The sequence below is a fragment of the Myotis davidii genome, unplaced genomic scaffold, assembly GCF_000327345.1.
Source record: "Myotis davidii unplaced genomic scaffold, ASM32734v1 scaffold49, whole genome shotgun sequence".
Taxonomy (NCBI): domain Eukaryota; kingdom Metazoa; phylum Chordata; class Mammalia; order Chiroptera; family Vespertilionidae; genus Myotis; species Myotis davidii.
This window is the reverse complement of record NW_006300375.1, coordinates 3,563,182-3,580,328: the sequence shown is the minus strand read 5'-3', so window position 1 is coordinate 3,580,328 and position 17,147 is coordinate 3,563,182. Positions and strand designations below refer to the sequence as shown.

General features: G+C 33.3%; 1 protein-coding gene across 1 annotated transcript in view; it reads right to left on the bottom strand.

The window, feature by feature from the left end:
• The window catches only part of CACNA2D1 (calcium voltage-gated channel auxiliary subunit alpha2delta 1), a 319,906-nt gene that overhangs the window by 44,072 nt on the left and 258,687 nt on the right, over nt 1-17,147 (bottom strand). Inside the window, exons 15-21 of the mRNA XM_015572696.1 lie at nt 15,296-15,373; nt 13,250-13,324; nt 12,887-12,961; nt 10,869-10,925; nt 6,791-6,862; nt 5,209-5,280; nt 2,827-2,888 (exon numbers count right to left, since the gene is read on the bottom strand). Coding sequence (XP_015428182.1) covers nt 2,827-2,888; nt 5,209-5,280; nt 6,791-6,862; nt 10,869-10,925; nt 12,887-12,961; nt 13,250-13,324; nt 15,296-15,373 — 491 coding nt within the window. The remainder of the gene's footprint in view (nt 1-2,826; nt 2,889-5,208; nt 5,281-6,790; nt 6,863-10,868; nt 10,926-12,886; nt 12,962-13,249; nt 13,325-15,295; nt 15,374-17,147) is intronic.

Genomic DNA, 17,147 nt, shown 5'->3' with positions numbered 1-17,147 from the left:
TATATCAAGGCTTAAGGAGACAAAAATCACTAAGTGAAATTTGGTACCTCATTCATTAAATCAACACATGCCATGTTTCTTTAATATAGATGTAACATTTTGTTCTAAATTGGCATTTATGAATTTATTTGTAAAGAGATTCAGAAAAGTACTTATAATGGAAAGAGATGGAATCTGGCTCAAAGTTGTAGGTTGGGAAGGGAATGAATGATGCAAACATGCAGAAGAAGGGAAGATTGGCTATTCAGGGAACAGTAACTTGTATGGGGAGAGCAGTGGGAGAACAGACAGGGTAGAAATATGCGACGCGAATGATCAGAATTGGAAGTTAGAGATGGAATCTGGCTCAAAGTTGTAGGTTGGGGAAGGGAATGAAAGATGCAAACATGCAGAAGAAGGGAGGATCGGCTAAAGTTGTAGGTTGGGAAGGGAATGAATGATGCAAACATGCAGAAGAAGGGAAGATTGGCTATTCAGGGAACAGTAACTTGTATGGGGAGAGCAGTGGGAGAACAGACAGGGTAGAAATATGCGACGCGAATGATCAGAATTGGAAGTTGAAATTTAACTTTCATGAAAATGAGAAGAGACTGCATTTCTATAAACAAGTAATATGCTCAACCCTGCAGAAATAAGCATTAACCTGTCCACACTGTGTGTTATGTCTGGATGTGTGAGGAAAAAGGGCTGAAGGTAATGGACATTTGAGAGTCTGTTACAGATACATTTAGGTAAGGTATAAGGCGAATTAAAAATACCCCCAAAGTATAATTCTGACTGTAGTAGGAACAACTCCCATTGACAACTCATTGTCAGGATCAAAAGGAAACAGTTTTTCATGTCTACATTTGCTGTTGCAAATGACTTTTGCAATTCTTTGAATATAGAAGGAAACTTAGGAACTAATGGGTACAGATAATGAGGCAATCTCAAAGATTTCCGATGCAACTATTTTCCAAAAGTGAGGCTAGGTTCAGTTGATCAATCGAGTCATTCAGGATTCGCCTTTAATATGTAATCTAAAATTTAGCAATGCACAGGAAAAGGTGTGCATATTCAGGCTTCTAAATATTTATAGACATTTTCAGGAGATCTTCTTTCAGATAACTCAAGCCTCATACCATGGCTTTTGGGATGAATGTCCAGATTGTAATCTCATTACTTTTTCCTATGGACAATACAGAACAGGAAAAAATAAAAAATAAAAATTACAGGTTTTTCTTTGTATAAATATACATGCAAAAAAATTCATTCTACGAAGAATAAAAAAGCAATGTATTTGTGTACCTAAGGAACAAAGGCATAGAGTGCGTTCCCAACAGCACATCCAATACTTTGTTTTATCATAAAATCATCTCTAAAGAGATAGGGCTCCTTGCCCTGGCCGGTGTGGGTCAGTTGGTTGGAGCATCATCCCATACACCAAAAGGTCTTGGGTACACTGAAAAGGTCTTGGGTTTGATTCCTGGTCTACACATACCCAAGTTGTGGATTCAATCTCTGGTCGGAGTGCATGTGAGAGGCAACTGATCCATGTTTCTTTCTCACATCAATGTTTCTCTCTCCCTCTCCTTTCCTCTCTAAAATCAATGAAAATATATCCTCAGGTGAGGGTTAAAATAATAACTATAACTATATTTTAAAAATACGTTTTATTGATTTTCTTTTTTAGCTGGCAATAGTCATAAAAGAGAAAGAAGAAGTAATGACTTTTGTATGTAAATAAAGAATGTGTATATGTGAAGAGATGCCTAATAGAAATGAGAGAGAGAGAAATCAGTAGACACAAGTAAAGTAATTAAACCAGTCATTCTGGTGTTTCTCAATACGTTCAAAAGTATGTAAAAAAGCAAAAGCAAAAGTGGAGAAAGACTGGCAGGTACTGTTTCTGACATTAATACCTATGTTTTCTTCTATATCTATTTGTATGCCTTCCTAGGAACACAAAAGGCAACAGTTTCCTATTATAACAACACTGCAGCTCTCGGGAAATCCCCACCATCTAGGCCCCCCTGAAAGGTTAGGAATATAACCTTTGGGGGGCTGTTGTTAAGGAATAGTTGAGTCCACCACAGTTATTATATATAAATATGTAACCAAAGAGTCCTTCAGACTTGAATGTTTCAATGGAAGTTTGAACACCATTGTTTGGAATTGACAGGATGGGGCAAACTGAAAAATCTTAATTTTGAATCCTGTAAATATTTACAGAATGTCTACCATGTGCCACTGTCTCACGAGCTGGGCATTTAAACAAAGAAGGCAACAATCTTAGAATCTATCTCTCTTATAGGGTATTATGTGTCCAGTTTTACAAGGCCCAGTCAATTGGAGGAATTAGTATATTGCAAAATTGCTACTCTTGGGGGTAAATTATATCAACTGAGCATTTTATATCAGATCACACTATGATGTAATAAACATTATTTTTAAGTTAATTACAACCTAAAATGTGAATAATGTAAACTAATTTATATGAGGAGGTTAGTGGAGGTGACAACTACAAATTAAGGGCATATTGTCAACATTTATTTTTACTAACATAAATATACAAAATATCAAGTATATTTATATCACATGTCATTTCTAAATTTTATATTTCTAGCTTTTCCCTATATTTTCCACTTTGAGAAAAAACCAACACAGCTATAACTTTAAACATTTTATTGTTGGAAAAGGTAACATTTCTATTTTAATTACATTGAAAATAGCTAATGAAAATGCAAAGACTTAATATTCATCCATTGGAAAAATCACTACTAAAATAGGTGAAAGACACTGAAATGAATACTTTTATTCAATATACATATAAATATAGTTAATTACCTGTAATCTGTTCCATTGACAGGGGTCCATGTATATGTCCTGTTTCCTTTGTCAATATATCTCTAGAAAAAAAGTTTCACATGGTTATTCTCAGCTTTTACTCTATGTAAATTTACATGATGAGCAAAACATTAGGATCTACTTATAAATCCAGTGGTCATTCAACATCCTTCCTCACAAATTTCTCATCTATTCTATGTGATAATGTTTATTCTGTTATGGATATAGGTATATATAAAGCAAAATGTTGGGACAAAATAAACACCCACATGATAAATTTTAAAAACTTACAAGTGAAAATCTTGGCAATTTATGCCAAATTATTAACCCAAATACTTTAAAAACATTTCCTGAAAAATAAACTGTAATAATGATATAGGACTGTGAAATGTTCGATAAGGCTCAGATAATCCATACCAGAGTATGTTTAAAAGAAATGGTTATAATATCAGGAAGTTAATGCAGTCAGTGTATCTAGATCCAAATGTAAGATTAGCATATTACTATTCTTATTAAGCCATTATTATAGTTTTATCTATCATGAGAGACTAATAACTCAGTATTATGAAGGTTGAAAAAACAACTAAATCTACCAGGGAAAGGAAGTAAAGAGAAATAACCGCATGGATGTAGAATCTTTTATATGCAGCTGATGAACAATACTAAAGAAATTATTATTCTTTCTTCCATTAGATATAGTGATAACACATTCATATCTTGTAATTCTTTGAGTTATTTCCAGTTTAGTCATCCTCATCAGAGCAGTAACAGTCACTGAAGTATTAATTGGAGCTAGGCAACATACCAAGCACTTTGCAGTCACTGCCTCATTTAATCAGCCTCCTGGTGAAGATACTATTATTTTCCACAATTAATGATGAAGAAATAAATAAAGGGGACTTTAATTGAGAGGATGAAGGAAATGTATGATGTCAAAACCATTGTATAGCAACTACACAATGCTGCCGCTATACATCCAACATCCCTTGGTTTTATTTATGTAAGTGGAGAGTGGGAGAATGGAGGAATGGAGTATTAAGGTTTTTGGACTAGTAAAACTCTTAAAATAACTTTTAAAAATAATGTTTACCTATTAGATACTGCTCAATAAACATGGCAAACTAGTGTTGGTCTGCAAGTTGTAAAAATAATATCAGATTAGGAAACATACATGATATTTTTTCACTATTAGTAATAGGAAAACTCTGTAGGTGAATATTAGTCAGAAAAATAATTTATAGTCAATTGAAGTAGGAAAATATCAAAGGGATTTAATAGAAACAAAAGTGATTTTTAAGTTGAGGAAAGAATGTTCAAGTCAAAGATCTGGTTGATGGAACAACATGGAAAAGTTGGTGAAACTGGTGAATGGTACACAATTTTCCTGTAAGGACTGAAGGGGAAAACAGCACAGCTAAAGTCTGAGTAAAGAGAATTGAAGTTTTAACAAAGACTGAAATTGATTTTCACCACCCCTTAGGTTCTCATAATGGGGACTCTGAATGATATTAAAATAAGGAAAGCCACATGCCATTGAAGGATCTTATTTAGATCCTTGCTACATTGTAGGAAAAGATCTGCTGAGGAATTCAGGAGAAATCTGACATTTTAAAAGGATGCTATAAAGATTACATTTCTAGGCTCAAAAACTTCTGAGTTCGACATTTTTTCAAATACTCAAATATATGAACATACATTTACTCTACATGTGACTAATAACAGATAGGCACACTCCTCATATAAAGAATTCTTCAATGACAATGGAATAATAATAAACAATACATTGTATTACATTATTTGTTCCAGTGACGTATGGGGGTAGTTGTGTTGTCTCCTGATTTAATTTCAGATTTGCAGGGAAATTATTATATAAAGTACATAAATAGTGCACTAAGATAAATCAAGCCAGAAACAAGTAAACAACCAAAAAATGTTTAAAATCCTAAATAGTTAATATGTGGAATACAATAATAAGAACATTTGCATTAAATTGTGCTTTATTTCTTATAATGATAAAAATAAAAATATTTCAAGAACATATTAATATAAGAATACTTGAAAAATAAAATTAAATTTAAAAAAGAATAAAGAAACCCAAAACAACATTATTTTATAAAAATCCAAGAGTTAAAAATCTTATTGAAAGGGGTGGGGATGGGCTAGAAGAAGTCAATGGGGGGAAAAGAGGACTTATGCAATACTTTCAATAAAGATTATAAAAAAAAGAAAATATCCCTTCAGGAAAGAAGAGTACCTTAAAAAATGTGTTTACTGGAGACAACCCTATTTTATAAGTAAATATTGCTTTAATAGAAAAAAAGACTAACTACCAATATCAATTATTGTTGACATGTATGAGAATAAGCCTGACTTAATTCTTACCTCATCTTGAGATTTAACCAGAGTTCTAAAGGATTTTTCTCCACTTTCTCCATCTATCATTTTATTGCGAATCTAAGGAAAAATGAAAAAAATTATTTTATTGCAATTATTACTAATTGACCTACCAAAGTATGTTTATTAACATATTCTACCTAATTTCAGAACCAACTGAATAAAAGTAGTAGGTTGCTGCTATTCTCTGGGAATACTTTTTTTTTTTTTAAATATATTTTATTGATTTTTTACAGAGAGGAAGGGAGAGAGATAGAGAGTCAGAAACATCGATGAGAGAGAAACATCGATCAGCTGCCTCTGGCACATCTCCCACTAGGGATGTGCCCGCAACCCAGGTACATGCCCTTGACCGGAATCGAACCTGGGACCCTTCAGTCCGCAGGCCGACGCTCTATCCACTGAGCCAAACCGGTTTCGGCTCTGGGAATACTTTTTTAAAAGCTGTCACATTATAGTAAGTTTACGTTGTTTTTTAAAAATAAGAACATCCTTAATGAAATATTTTCAACGAGGCAGTAATTCTTGAAATAAAATCAATAAAGGAGTGGTCAATTACTTTATGTGGTCAAGGGGAAACTGAGATTTAAGAGTGGTGAAATAATAATTATAGTTACTCAGCGGCATGAGAGTATGAAGACCAAGCTCCTTACTATTACAAAATCCTACTCTATCATGTCAAAACATTTTACAACAAATATTCTTTAACCATCTAAAACATCCCAGCATCATACCTTGGCCCAGGATAATTAAAATAAAGAATTAAATTCTATTGTAAAATGAGGAATAAAGCTGTAAAATGTGTAAAGCAAGTACAAATTAAAACACAATCTGACAAATTATGATGAGAAGAAAAGGAGTTCATCCATCTAAAAGAATCTTAAAAATCTTTGCTCTGGAGAGCAATCAGCTTCAAAACCTGATTCTGCTATTTACCAGCTGAGTAACAGGAAACAAGCTAGGCAATGGAACATATAATAACAATAGTAGTAATAACAATAATAATACCTATTTCAAAGGCTCTTGAGAATCCATGACTTACATGTCATGTACTCAATAAATATCATTATTATTATTATTGATTACCCTTATTGTGATGGGAGACCCTCTCAGAGGAAGTGACATGCAATTCTGGTTTTGAAATTATATAGACATTTTCTGAGGAAAGAGCACTAAGACAAACGTCAGCTTCTCTACACATGTTGCTCATTGGATGGTTGAATGGTTAGATTTTCTGCAAATTTCTTTCAATTCTATAGCAACATACTCCACATGTTTGTTTTTTTATTGACACGTTTCATTTGTGTTGAAATACTTAAAATATCTCTATCTGTGAAATGAGAAAGAAACAAACACACCCAATTTAAAATATTTATTTCTTTTCATATGACCTTTTGGATAAGTGAGCCCAGGACCTAGAATCTTTTCAAGAGAAAAAAACATCCAAATTTGTGTATACATTACCTAAGAGAGCACCCAACCCGCTGAAGCTGCTCAATGGATACTTGTGGAATGGGTGATTCCAGCATTTAAGCTGAAGGTCTTGTTCAGGCCTCCTGATTACACTCACCTCCACTTTAATATCATTCTCTAATTCTGCATCAAGGAAATCCAAAGTTACTGGCTCCTGAGATTTGGGGTTCTACACAAAAAATAATAATAATTAAGCATATGTGACACTGTAAAATGATGCTATATATAGAATAATTCAATTAATATTTGAATATAAAATTAACCTGTAAAGGTTACTTACCTAAGGTATAATAAAAGTTATATAATAAAAATAATGATATATTCTTTCATATATATATATATTTTAAAGTAATAATAAGTAGGGCCAGAAATTTAAGCTTTAAGTGCAGCAAATTTTAATTAATCATCAGCTGAAGATAGTCTTATTTTGAGCACTGAGTTAGGTACTACATTTAGAACCACAAGCTCTGGGGGGAAATGACTTTGAAGATCCACTCAGAAGTTTCTCTTTAGTTATGATGGAAAGGAGTTAAATATAGCCAAGTTAATAACATATTAAGCAATATAACAAAGGGAATACATAAATAATATCCTTTCTTATTTGTATCTGTAAAGTAATAAGATTAAATGAAGAAAAATACTTTAAAACTATGAATTTGCTAAGCAGAACAAGCTCTACTAAACACATTCTTCCTTCTTACAAATGCATAAATATGCAAATTTCTTTCAGGTATTTGAATCTCAGAACCTTTACATATAGTTTATTTAAGGAAAAATTTGTGGCTAAGGCATAAAAAAACTTAATAAAGATTAGGTATTGTAATTGAAGTCTAACTAGAATAATGACCCCTGGATTCATTAAATACTGTTCCCTGCTTTAGCATCTCCTACCGCTACTTCTTGCTAGTGTCCAACAATAAATAAAATTCATTGTGGAATAAGGAAGAATATTTTTTACTTATTTATATAAATATATCAAAATAAAAGTTAACCTGGCTAATTCATCTCATATGACATTTTTTAAAAAGTTGTCAATTACAAAATGAAAACTTACTAAACTATTTGATAAACAAAAATATACTGATTATCTTATAACACATGCCAAGTAATGCAACATGCCATAGTAGAATTTCAAAGTTCACTAGAACAATGAAATTGTAATGGTATCTATAATTTTATAGTTACAAAATTTTAGAAACCAGGTGTTTAATGTTTCATAAAATAAATACTGCTATATTATAATAATTAAGTAAACAAGAGTAATAAATACAAACTATGCTGTATTATTGCAAGGTAAATAGAATTTGAATAATTTCAGCCTCACAGGCTCTTCCAAAATATATTCAGATCATCACTATTTTAAAGAATGTTTTAGGAGAACTGACTACCAAAGACAGCACCAATTAGTAAAATGTACTGAAATTAACCATATCTTATTTATCACAAGTGATGACAAATAAGTACACATGGCATGTATTAATTTATAATGATAAAAAAAGGCCTTCTTTTGAAGAGTAACTCCATTTAAACAATGCAAGTTTATGATTCCCATGGGTTTTGATGAATGAGGATTTTTTTAAAGGCAAATTTACAAAAATAATCTCAACTGTGTCTGTCAATTTTATTAAAAAAATATTCACCGCTTATGAATGCAGTATGTAGAATCAGAAGATTCTAGATAACTGAAATTAAGTGTCAAATTGTTCAATACTGACCATTGTTTGGATGCTACCATATTCGCTCAGAAGCAAATATTGATTTGAAATGTCACATATTTCATAAGAAAATAAAAATCAATGTTGAAAATAATTATAATCCTTTCTTTAAAGAAACAAAACTGAGAAAGTCTCTAACAAAAGGATACTCTATAGTTGAAAATATTATTAAGAATTGCTTATTTAAAAGTCCCATGAAATAAATTATCTCCACACAAACACCATTAGACCAGCATTAACATTTTAACAAAGTCACTGCAAAACAAAGTCAAAATAATCAAAACATAAATAAGAATATTATCTTACATGCAATGGATAATGCATAGCATGACCAGACCCAAACAGCATGCATGGAGGAGGCATTATCAGGAAGAATTGGCAATATGAAGATGATGTCCCAATCCAACATATAAAGACACAGAGAAGAAAATGAAATAATAAAAGAAAAATGTCAATAAATAACTTGTACTTTTTAAATGGCAATCTGGCTGACCATTTTTTGAAAGACCCGTCATAGGAACAGTTATAAAAAAAATGTAAAAGTAAAATCTAATAAGAAAGCAACAAGAGAGTATTGAGAATTAGAATCAAGTTCCTCTACTCCCAATACTTTTAAGTTTTAAATATCTCACATTTTACATTTCTCATTTGTAAAATCTGAATATCAACTGACAGAATAACCACATAATTTGTGGAACTAAAATAAAATGCAATATTAACAAATTTTAAATTGAAATAATTAGTAGTTAAGTATTATTAAAAATACTACATACGTAGTTCAAAAAATATTCCCAAAATTCAGAAGTCTTGTGTGGTTGCTAGTTTGCCATTTGGGGTTTCCTTAAAGGAAAACAAACATAAAACAAACCACTTTTAAGGTTGTTTGTTTTAGAAATTATATCATAATATTACATGCAATCTGAAAGTACTGCAAGAATAATAATTCACTAAGATGTACATGACTGCTAAGATAATACACAGAAACATGCAAGAAGAGGAACAGAAAATAATTTATCAAGACATAAGTATAATTTTAATCTCCAAAGGAATCATAAAAGATATAAAGACTGATGCAACAAATGAAATTCAAATTGCATGGAATTCGAGGGCTAGGAGAGAACGTCCTGAAGCCATTAATCTAGAGACTCTACACTTTAGAACAACCTGGGTTAGTTTAAAAACTATTCAGAAGCCTGGATTTTGTCCCCTGCCAGATTAAATGAAATTTTCAGGAAATGGAGCCTAAAATATATATATATATATTAATCTCCTAGGCAGATATACTGTGTGGGGTAGAAAATAATTATTAGTTTAATCCTCTGCTCAATTACTCAAGTTTACAGTGTTGGCTGTAAGTCCTACTTTTATAGCTCAAAGATTTCTTCTTAATACCATACTACTTCTCCATTATAGATGCTCCTTGAGTTATGATGAGCTTATGTCCCGATAAACCCATCATAAATTGAAAAGACTGTAAGGTGAAAATGCATTTAACACTTCTAACCGATGGAGCATCATACCTTCAGATAGGCTACTTTAAACGTGCTCAGAACTCTTAACATTGTTCAGCATCAGGGGAGAGGATCCTACCATATCCTGCCAGCCCAGGAATAGATCAAAATTCATAATACGATTTCTACTGAATGCATATTGCTTTCACACCTTTGTGAAGTCAAAAAAATCCTAAGTCGCATCATTATAAGTAGAGACCATTTGTATTATGTCACCAACTTTCTTTTTTTAAGAAATTGTAAGCTTACATTTAAAGCCTTAAATAATATTGAACGTTCTTTAACATTAAAAATTTTTTTTTTTACTAAACTGTACTAAATTACAGGAAGTATTCTTTTACATTTGATATTTTTAAGGTGCTTAAAGAAATATGCATACATATAATAAAGTTTAAATTTTGTTGACAATAGAGAAAAATTTTGAGTTTGCTAAGCAATACCAAACAATTCATAATGTTTATTTGTAATTTAGGACATCTTTAATTAGTTGAAGGGAATTTTCTCTAACCTCTAACTAAGCCTATACTTTTAGAAAGTAAAAAAAGAAACATTGGCTTAAATTCTATGGCTTATAGAAAATATCACATCAGAATTGTATTTTTATTTCCACTTAGAAATGAATTTCACAAATTGTTAAGATTACATGGATTTGATACCAATTTCACAATGTTTAATAAATTTATCTTTAGAAGCCATCTGATTATTATGCGGATTGTTAACATTATTACTACATAATTTGCTAGCAATGTTTAGTTAGCTAATGCATACCCTCTGCCACCATTAATAACATTTTGCTCCAGCTTATTGAGAAACGAAGCTCATCTCCATCTCATGCTCTGGAAGCTTGATGTCAGGAAAGGCAGCATTAATCATAAGCTTTTAGAAAGAGAAGCTTAATTTCAACTCTGATTTAGCAAATTTGAAGGCACTGCTAATTTCATTCAGTTACCTGAACATTGGGTCTCCTTTTTCTTAAATTAATTGTTGGTATACCCACACCAATAGGCTAAAGCAACAGAAAGATGGTAATTCATCATGCTACAACTCAACACAGATAAGGGTTTTATTCTATAATCAATTATGGTCATGTATTTGCTTGATAAAAAACAGGTATTATAGAGTTCACGAAGAGTCAGTAAACAAAATAAAAGTTTAAAAATATGGTAAGTAAAAAACTGTGTTTTTGTTTTTTTTTGTTTAAGAGAAACGACTGTTAATATTCCCTTTTTTTTTCTTAGGAAAAAAGTGAGGAAGTTGTAAGTGAGGAAGATGATTTGTCTCAGACAACTTTCATGCTGATTAAGAAAAAAAAAGAATGTATAGAATTTACATAATTCAAATGTGTTAAAATATAAATACTATAGGCCTTTTAAAAAGTCTTAACCCTTAAAATTTGTGCCTTTGTTTTCTGAAGTAATACCAAATATATCTGTGGCACTAATGGATAATTCAATCAAAACACTATACATTTATTTTAAATATTGACTTCTATGACATAGAGAATATACAATTTCTTTTACAATAAATACTTCTTGGGACTGATCAATAGGAATTACCTAATATGTATACTTAATCTGATTATTTCAATAAAACAAAATGGAAAACAATTAAAATGAATTTTGAAATAAAACAGGAAACATAAAATTAGACTTTGACCTTGTTAAATAATTTTGGGTACTATAGGACATAATATTATTTTCCTTTTTTTTCTATTGGTGAATTGCTAATGAAAAATTAAGATTAATTTTGTTAGCATATCTGCTGAAATTACCATATTGGTCCTTTGTATTTGTCAGTTTCTGAAACATTTGTCATATACTTTATTATCATCTTATGAGTTTCTTGTATCAATCTGTATAGCATACATCACCCACAAAATAGAAATTATGTTTAACTTTTAATAATAAGAATTCAAAACCATGAATTTAAGAAAAAAATACATTGATTGTTTAACAATATTTATTTGTAATGGTTTCTAAAATAATATTTTTCTAAATGTGATTCTGTTGCATACTTGCTTTTAATAATTTCCTATATAAAAATAAAAAAAGCTAGCCCTGGCCACTGTGGCTCAGTTGGGCATCATCCCATGCAGAAAGGTTGCCATTCAATTTCTGTTCAGGGCACATGACCAGGTTGCAGGCTTGAACCCCAGGAGGGGGCGTGCAGGAGGCAGCCAAGTAATGATTCTCTCATCAATGATGTTTCTCTCTCTCTCTCTTTCTCTCTCTCTCTCTCTCTCTCTCTCCCTCCCTCCCTCCCTCCCTCCCTCTCCCTTCCTCTCTGAAATCAATAAAAATATATATTTTTTAAAATAATATGATTTATACCTTAGAAAAAAGGCATAAAGATTAGGATGAAAAGGTTTATGCAATTTTATCACTTCCCAATAACTCACGGATTAATAAACACTTCCCATTTCTGAAGCCCATCCCATGGGGTTTTACTTATTGAATTGCATACGTATTTTTATAAGTCTATTCAAAAGTAGAAAAAAAACCACCTCACACTCTTGGAGATGAAGGGGGGAGAGAGAGAGAATTACCAGAAGAAAAGGACAATAGAAAACATGGCCCATGCATTGAGGAACATTACTTATATTTATCAGATTCATGTGGGTGGACGGGGGAGGCGGGGGCGGCAATCTCCTTCACTATCTTACAACCTTAAGCAAAGTCCCAAGTAGGACGTGTGGAACTCAGGCATGGGTGGTGATAAAGGCTGTCTTTAAGATAAGAATATTGATTAGCTAAATATTGGAAAGCTAAATTGATAAGAGAAAATAAACAGTGCTTTCACATTTTGATATATTATAAACTGTGATCTTGTCATCTATTAACATTACAAATATAATGTTTCTATTTAGTGCTATACAGTGAAATTCTAAAATAACATACCTATTAAGAACATTAACCATTAATCATTGAAAACAGGACACTAATCATTGTAAACAAATTATATACATACCTTTGGCTGAAGATTTGGATGTAATAAAACATAACCATTAGGATCAATTGCAAAATAATAGCCATTAGGGCACAGCTGCAAACAAACAACAATAAAAGTAAAAAAAAAAAATTAGAGATTCCTAAGCCACAAGCAGAAATCCTCATTCCCCTTTTAAAATAAATCTTAAATACACATTTTAAAGCATGAAGAAAGATAACATGATATCTTTATTTTTTTATTTTAAGGATCCTTTTAACATTTAGTTCTTTCATTAATATAACTGCACATAATTTCTAAAGTTATTTAATGCTTTATGAACAAGTTAGATTAACACAGAGTTTTAAGACAGAAAAGATACCAAAATGGTAAATTGCATCTTACTGTAAAGCGTGGTGTTAGTCTTTTAATATCTTCCAAAGACACATCAACTCCCATCACACCAAGAATCAGCTGGTTCTATAAGATAGCAAAAAGGTAGTGGGTTTTATACCAAAACTTTATATATTTCTACACAATATTATTCATTCCTTTGCGTGGCATCGTTTGAATGCCATACTATAGCTCAAATTTACATTATATAGAGATATAGATATATATAACGTAATATGGCATATATGTATGGCATTTTTGTATCAATGTACAATGATTTTCAGCTTTGTTTTCCCACAATTTTATTACTTACTATTTAACTTAATTAATAAAATCTTGAAAATTTATGTTATGAAAAACTTTACTTGATACTTCTTGTACTTATTTTACCCCTAATATTCAACTTTATTGCTACTGTATATTCAGCAGCTGCAGCTCTGTGAGTGTGTATGCATGTGAGTGTATACTGACATGGTGGTATACTCTCATGACATAGATAATAGTGCGGTGAAGGCCTGGCGAAGGGGTGGCAGAAGTGGGGGCAGAGGGGGTCAATGGGTGAAAAATGGGGGCCATCTGTAATACCTTCAACAATAAAAATTAAAAATTTTTAAAAAGCACTAAAATGTCTAGGTTACAGTTAGATGTTTGGTAATAGGCAATGAGAAAACTATTGATTTTTGCTGTTGATAGTATCTATTCTACTATCCTAAAAAGTATGTGATCTTATTAGCAATAAAGTTGCAGAAATCCTAAAAACACTAATTTCTGCTTGCTGCTAATTTCCAAGAAATACCAAAGAATGGGCATCATAGTTTTAGTTGCAAGTCAAGGAGGCTGTTTGGCAAATTGTTATCTTAATATTCTATGGGACATACACTGAAAATAGAATTAACATTTAGAATCAGGAATTTTTGTTTTAAATAAAATCATATAAATTATAAGTTAAATTGAGATGTTACCAAGAAAATTGTAAAATCCAGTCTATAGTTATTATAAGAATTCTTTAAACTTTGTGTAGATGGACAGGCAATGAGAAAGTTATGTCAACAACTGTGCTGTTTTCCTAGTTCAAGTAAAATCCCAAATTAAAGCTGTCCCTTGTACAGTCCATATGAGGAGAGAGAATGACTACTTTATGAGTTATGATAGTATGACCCACAGACATTTAAGAGTGGTAATGGGCCTCCAAAGAGGAATAAGTAATGTTTTCTATGGCTACATTATTAAAATAAGGAGCTCAACTGAAATTTATAATAACTAAACAAGTAATGCTTAAGTGCTATAGGCTTCATTATACCATAAACTGGAAATAAATGGCCCTCAAATCAAGAATGACAACCAAACTACAAAATGACTAGTATTCTCTGACATTCTTAAATTCCTTTTGCTATAAGCTAAGAAATAAGAATGTAACCCTATTTTTAAATCAAAAGTATTTAAAAAATAAGAAATGGAAATTAACAAGCACAAGATATTTTTCAGAACTTTCCAAATTTTAAGTGGGTAGCATTTTATTGCAGTGACAATATACCAGTGCTATAGAAATAAAATAAAAAAAAATGGTGAAACTCAAGTATTTTTCCTGAACCTTAACATAGAAAACATAAATTATTTAAATCAGATCCTTGAGTGGCATGATGATTAAAGAAACAATGGTTTGAATGGGAGTTGGTGGAGGAACAACTCATTAAATAGACCTATGTACACCTGAGACAAAATGGTTTGGTTCGGATATATCTTAGATGCATTTTAAAAATGTGCACATAATAGTATTGCCCATTCATTACATAATTACTCCCAGAGTCTGAACTTGTGTTCTCGCCGGGTCATAGTTAAACAGGGTTAGGCTGAATCCTGTCTGTGGGGAAACAGAGAACTTGACCTGCATTTCCTTTTTCCCAGGTGGTTATCACAGAAGCAGCTGCTGCCTTTTACTTCCAGCCTCACAGTCAGTTACACTGTATGTACTTCCTTATAGAAATATCTTATCCACATTGAGCTTCAACGTCATAGCTTATCAGTTATTATTATTAATTTTATCAATTAACTTTTAACCTTTAGATTTGTCTTATTTTCAACTTGGCCAGTTATATTGAAGACCGGAAGAGTTCCAGTAATGACAAGTCCCAGTTCCTAAAAATAGAATCAGAGAGAAAAGGCAAATTAAAATTAAAACTTAAACTCTGTTCTACTGCATTAGTCTTTGATATCTGACATTGCATTTTATACTGTATAAAGAGCCTCAAAAAAACTAGTAACACATTTTGAAAGATTATTTTACAAAAAATTCAATAAAAATGTCTTAGAAATAATCAAGATCTATTAGGCAGCCATTGAAGCATGCAACAACTAAAATATTACTCTATAAGAGCACTGCAAATAACTTAAAATACAAAAAAATCAACTGACACCAAACATTTCAGTTATCCTGTTCTACTCTTTTCTTTACGGTGATAGTTCACCTAACATCAGAGGCCTCCATGAGCAGAGTGATATTAAAATATTATGTGCTTCAAATGATTTATTCACCTTCCTTTGTTGTAGCTTCATTTTTGATTTTCTTTTTCATGCCCTAGCCTAAGGCTTACATGCTAAATCACAAATGTGTTGCAGAATAACATTATGAACCAAAGAAACATGTTACAGATAACTGCATTTCTGGGATGTTCTTGGTAAATACTATGCTGTTCAAAAGAAGTAATATCCTCCAAAATAGAGAGTAGTTTTCACAAAGTAAAATGATGTAGACAAAATCTTTAAGCATAAAATATGAAAGACTAGTCATGAAGCAGTTTAGTGTAACAATAATAAATCAGAATGTAGATGATATCATAGATTATAGAGGCCCAGTGCATGGATTCATGTACCAGTGGGGTCTCTCAACCTAGCCTGTGCCCTCTGGCAATCCGGGACCCCTCAGGGGATGTCAGACTGCTGGTTTCAGCCTGATTCCTACAGGCCAGCCTGAGGGACTCCACGGGTGCACTGGGCTGGTTTAGGCCCAATCCCCACAGGCCAGGCCGAGAGACCCCACTGGTGCACAAATCCATGCACCGGGCCTCTAGTATGCATATAAGATCTTTGTTTAATCTCTTCTACCCTTCCTTGAGATTCATCAGTCTGTTCCATGTTTCCATACCTGTGCATTGAGTGTCTGCCCCCTGGTGGTCAATGTGCATCATAGCTACCAGTCAAAGAGTTGCTTAGGCTTTTATATATAGAGACTAGGGGCCCGGTGCACAAAATTCGTGCACTGGGTGTGTGTGTGGGGAGTGTCCCTCAGCCCAGCCTGCCCCCTCTCACATACTGGGAGCCCTCAGGCGTTGACCCCCATCACCCTCCAATCGCAGGATCGGCCCCTTGCCCAGGCCTGACGCCTCTAACAGAGGCGTCAGGCCTGGGCAGGGGACCCTCATTTCCCCCCATCACTGGTTCTGCCCCCAGCCCAGGCCTGATGCCTCTGGCCCAGGAGTAAGGCCTGGGCAGGGCACCCCCAGACCCCTCCGATTGCTGGCTCTGCCCCTTGCCCAGGCCTGATGCTTCGGCCAGAGGCGTAGACCCCCATCATCCTCCGATCGCCTGATCAGCCCTTTGCCCAGGCCTGATGCCTCCACTAGAGGTGTCAGGCTTGGACAGGGGACCCCCATCTCCCCCCGATCACTGGCTCTGGCCCCCGCCCAAGCCTGACGCCTCTGACCCAGGCTTCAGGCCTGGGCAAGGGGACCATCATATCCCCCCAATCCCTGGCTCCGCCCCCCACCCAGGCATGATGCCTCTGGCCCAGGCATCAGGCCCAGGAAGGGGACCCCCCAACCCCCCGCCCAGGCCTGATGCCTCGGCCAGAGGAGTTGACCCTCATCACCTTCCGATCACCAATCACCGGATCGGACCCCTGCCCAGGCCTGAG